This window comes from Microtus ochrogaster, unplaced genomic scaffold (genome assembly GCF_000317375.1).
Source record: "Microtus ochrogaster isolate Prairie Vole_2 unplaced genomic scaffold, MicOch1.0 UNK49, whole genome shotgun sequence".
NCBI classification, from domain to species: Eukaryota; Metazoa; Chordata; class Mammalia; order Rodentia; family Cricetidae; genus Microtus; species Microtus ochrogaster.
The window spans coordinates 2,252,428-2,257,434 of record NW_004949147.1 but is presented as its reverse complement, the minus strand read 5'-3'; the positions used below and the strand labels follow the sequence as shown (position 1 = coordinate 2,257,434).

General features: G+C 38.0%; 1 protein-coding gene across 1 annotated transcript in view; it reads left to right on the top strand.

Annotated features, from left to right (window-relative positions):
* Nucleotides 1-4,781, top strand: part of Arih1 (ariadne RBR E3 ubiquitin protein ligase 1) — a 104,997-nt gene extending 100,216 nt beyond the window's left edge. The window contains exons 13-14 of the mRNA XM_005369499.3: nt 1-95; nt 1,462-4,781. The exon at nt 1-95 is cut by the window's left edge and continues 18 nt beyond it. Coding sequence (XP_005369556.1) covers nt 1-95; nt 1,462-1,546 — 180 coding nt within the window. The 3' untranslated portion in view covers nt 1,547-4,781. The remainder of the gene's footprint in view (nt 96-1,461) is intronic.
* Nucleotides 4,782-5,007: the final 226 nt, after the last annotated feature.

Genomic DNA, 5,007 nt, shown 5'->3' with positions numbered 1-5,007 from the left:
GAAAATGCCACAGAGGTGCTTTCGGGCTACCTCGAACGAGATATTTCCCAAGATTCTCTGCAGGATATAAAGCAGAAAGTCCAAGATAAGTACAGGTGAGATTTTTATAGCTGGTGAGTAAAATATTCTGCCAGTTGTGAGATTTTGTATGTTTGACTGTGCTTCTGTGTGTCCCAGATTCCTTCTGTTGATTGGGCAAAAAGTTGCAGGGAGTAGAGTGATCAAGAATAAAAGAGAAACCTAGCCATGTATTCTAATGGCTGATTTTTCTTCAGTTGAAATCCCTACACCATAGCGAAGAAAGACTTTAAAAGGAATAAGTAGCCATTAGCAATGAGGGGGTGATCATAGGGTGTTGGTTTTATCCAGGAACTCTTTCTGGGTCATGCTTCTTTACAAGTGAATTATGCATTCTTTTTAGAGTTTTTGTTAGCTTTTATCTTTAGGATAAATTTAGCTCAGGGGTAAATAGTTCAGGATTGGATGATTCTTCAACATAAAGCTTTCTTTCAGTGTGTTTTTTTCATATGCTTGTATTTCTTTTTAAAAATGAGGGTTTTTTAAAAAAATTTTTATATATATATATATCTTTATATATATATTTGGGGGGGGGGTGCATGTGTTTGGATATCCAAAGAGGCCAGAAGAGGGTGTCATATTACCTCATGCTAGAGTTACAGGCAGTTGTGAGCCACCATATTGCGGGTTCTGGGACCTGAACGTAGATCCTCTAGAAAAGCAAGAAGTGCTCTTTACCACTGAGCCATCTCATCATCCCCTGATATCTTTTTAATAGTGCTAAGGGAACCGGAAATTTGGAAGGGAAGGCCTGGAGATTTAATCTCAATATCTTCACTTCCATACTGTAATTATTGCATTGTGTTTTTAGAGTTAATCAGGACTTTATAGATGGCCCATGAAATTAAGCTTTTGGCTGGGAGAGTTAGTTTCTGAGAAAGGGATTCTCTGTATAAAACCTCTGACTGTCCTGGAACTTCTTTTGTAGACCAGACTGGCCTTGAACTCAGTAGAGATGTAGCTACCACAGTCCAGCTGAAATTCTTTATAATTTATGCAACTATGGGTTTTAATCATTGTTTCTAGGCTCAGTCACATCTTCTAAAACATGAGGGCTCTAAAATAATTTCCTGAGCTGGAAATCTGAGTTTGAAAAAAATAATCTTGGGTTGGAAGAATAGATCAGTGGTAGATGTTTGTTTAGCATTCACAGGGTCCTGGGTTTGATTTCCACCAGTGAAAGAAACCAAAAAACAGTCCTTAGAACAGTTAGAAGTAGTTTGATGTGTCTGTACAGATAAATCATAGTAATAGCAGGTGCTTATTTCAAAGTCTGGGCAAACTATAGGAGTAGTACTTTTTAATAAATGCCTCTTTTTTTTTCATTATCAGAGGCTGGATGACAAGTTGTTTTGTTTTGTTTTGTTTTCTCTTTGATTACAGATACTGTGAGAGTCGACGAAGGGTTTTGTTACAGCATGTGCATGAAGGCTATGAAAAAGATCTTTGGGAGTACATTGAGGACTGAGAATGGCCCTGCATAAAATGAACTCTGAAAACTTTACCATCTAGAGTGCTCATGCAATTAAAACAAAACAAACACAAACAAGGAGGCACTAAGCCTATTCTGACACCGCTGGTCTGTAGTACCAGAATTCTGTTTTGTTAACGGAAAGTTTAAGTAAATTATATTGTAATAAAAAAGGTAGATAAACCATTGTACAACAGTATTCTAGGCCGCCAACAAAGTGTGACAGACACACAAAAAGCCCTCCAACTTTAACTTGTAACGTAGCTTCATTCTCAAAGCTGACTTCCTTTTTCTTTTTCCTGAGTGTAGTACAGTTAAAATTTCAGATAGCTCCTTGACACTGCTTTTCATGTCCAAATCAGCCATTTTGTTGTACTTTGGTAAAGGACCTCTTCCCCTTCCTCCCCTGCACATATACTACACACAGTTGGACTCACTTTCTCTCATACCCTAAGGTCATGAGTGAATAATGATTATTAGCTACTTGTAAAGGAAATTCTTGGGAGGGGGAACGGGGTAGGCAACAAGAGGATTAAGCAAAAAACACAAAAACTTTGTATATGACTTTTAAAACAAGAGGACAACACAGTATTTTTCAAAATTGTATATAGCGCATATGCATGGAGAAAGCAAGCGTGGCACGTGTTTGCATAATGTTTAATTACAAAAATATTTATTCTTTAAAAAGCTTCAAGATTATGTCTATTTGCTGTGCATTTTCTTTCAGTTGACTTTATCTTTCTAGGGTTGGGGTTGGGATAAGGGTGTGTTTGTTAAGCACCTCTGCAAGACCTAACTAGAGTGCTTCAGTTTCCCTTTCCTGAGGTCAGTTTGCCCTTTCTGGTTTGGTTCTGCCTTTTGCTGGCCATGGGCCTCATGCCTTGAATTCCCAGCTTCTAGATGTAGAACAAGGAAGTCAAGTCCTGAGCAAATGCCGTGGCCTGTTTAAGACTACAAGTGGTTTTGTTGCTTCACCTCATGAATGATCCTGTCCCAACTTACTCTTCCTGTGTGGCCTTGATGCCTCTATTCTAGCCCATGTGCCCATGTAATGCACAGGGCTGTAGGCTTCCTAGGCTCCCCATCACATCTGGAGGAAGCATTTCAAAATTTTTTTCCTGTTTTATTTTTCCTGAATTGCTGCTTTGAGCCTTTTAAATTTTTAGTTATGGCTCGTTTCTCATCCCTTCTTTATGTTAGGGTGTTGAATACAATGTTTTCACTTTAAGTATAAATAAATAGCCATTCACTTAGTTTGAGATTGTGAATTTTAAATGGTGGATATTGAAATTGCTTGTGTGTGTTACGGTGGGTTCAGTTTGAAGGCAAACACCACTGGAACATTGATACTCCCATCCAGTGCATTTGAGTAGGAATCACTGAGTTTGCTTCTTTTCTATTGTCAGCATATAGGAGAATTAATAATGCATTTTAGCTGTAATGTCCATTTTTATGAAATTTCTACTAAAAGCTATGTTAAAAGTAAAGGATGGTGGTGGTTTTATTAACTATATACCTGTTTAGGCCATTCTGCCTGTGGTATTTTTCAACAGGTCAGCATCCCTAAGACTGTCAGTTTTATATTTGAGTGCAGAGTGAACTAGGCAACTAGATCAAGAGGTATAACTATTAAATGCCAGTTTTGGCTGAGGACCTCTTTGTCTTCCTTTAACTGTCTTGTGCCTAGGGAGTGTTTACCATTTGTGAGGCAGCTGTGTCTGTTCTTGCATTGTACATCTTATTACTCCATTGGGAAGTAGGTTCACTTTCCTCTGGCTTTTTGCCTAAGTTAGGCTTTGCTGAATCACCCTACTTTTCCTTTTAGAAAGGTTGTTACATGAGATGTACTTGCAACTGTTCTTTTCCCATCAAAAATCAGTGAATGTTTGCTGAGTATATTATGCTGCTTTCTTAAACTACTTGTCGCTTTAGGATCAACTTTACATCTTTTTTCTTCCCTTTCCTTGTCACCTCAGGTGCAAATCTGAACTCATGTCTGCTTTTCCATTTTCTCTTTGCCCTCTCTTTTTCCCCATTATCCATCTGACTTTATTTTAAATAATTGCATCAATCTTAAAAAAATATACATTTATCAAAACCAACGAGATTTCAAAGAAAGCTCAAAGTAAGTTCCTTTTCCTGGTGACTTTGAAAAGCAACCAGAATTGTCACATAGATATATGTGGTCCCTTAAACAGCTTTGTGTATGTAGTCTTTTAAAACAGTTAACTTTGCGGTATCTAGGTCTGAGTGTCATAAGTCCTCTTTACACCCTGCCCTTGAAACAAGTATCCAAAAGAGTGTGTGCACCTTAGAGTCTCAGTCCCCGCCCATGGAGGGATAGTGCAGTTGGTGACACTTTCTATTCCCAGTGCTCACATGGGACCTGAGGGTATTGCACTCATAATTTGTGTGGATCAAGGTGAATTGGCCTTTCTGCTACATCCAAGCTTTTTAACAACCGTCTCCATATCTAAGAGTTTCCAGAATTTAACTGCTTTTGTTAGTAGCTTCAGTGCCCCCAGCTGGGATAGGCAAGCCATATTGTTAGACAGCTTCCCTATTTGACCTACCTAAGTCTCTCAGAGGGCTCTACTTACAGTAAGCACCAGGGTCTCCTTGTGTTTTTGAGGTCAGTTACATTGTAGGTGCATGCTTCATTTGAACAATTCATTGAGCAACAGGTGAACTTTTCAATGATTTCTAATAAAATTTTGATCCAAAGCTCAGGAGACATAAAATTGTGGTAAATCGAGTAGCATATAACATCACCAGACTCTAAATTCGTTGTAATTTGCTGCAACCCAGATTGTATATGTTTTATGTGTGTTTAAATAAATATATTAAAGACACACGTGTATACATACATACCAGTAGATCCAAGACTGACTGACTTGATTTGATATGGTTGAATCTGCAGTGTAATGTGTGGTTCACCTGTGATTAGGAGTTGAAACTTAGAACAAGAGAGTTAAAGGATTTAATGTAACATTATTTTAGCCACGTATCCCAGTATAGAGCACTTGGGGGATGGGATGGGGTGGGTTGGTGAGACAATCAGATCGATAAATTGATTAAATGCTCCTAACCCTGTAATTTTGTGCATAGAGCACCTTGTGCTGTGGAAATAACTGTTCTTAGATTTTCATTGTAACTGGACTGTTCAGGTTGCCCAGAGGGAAAGAACATTCCTAATTCTAATAAAATAAACATTTATTTTGTTATTCCATTAGTTACTTATGTTTATTTTTATAGTTGAAAACAGATGACTTAGGTGGATAACAGCCACCTGTATAATGTGCCTTATTCACTGTTCCTGTTTAATATAAACTGTCAAGTATTGGTTCAGGTCCTAGGTAGGGAACTGTGAATGAGACCATCCTAACACTTAATTTGGCTAATGAAACTTTCAAAAGTACTTCTGAAAGCTTTCTGGCTTCCTAATTGCAAACACTGAA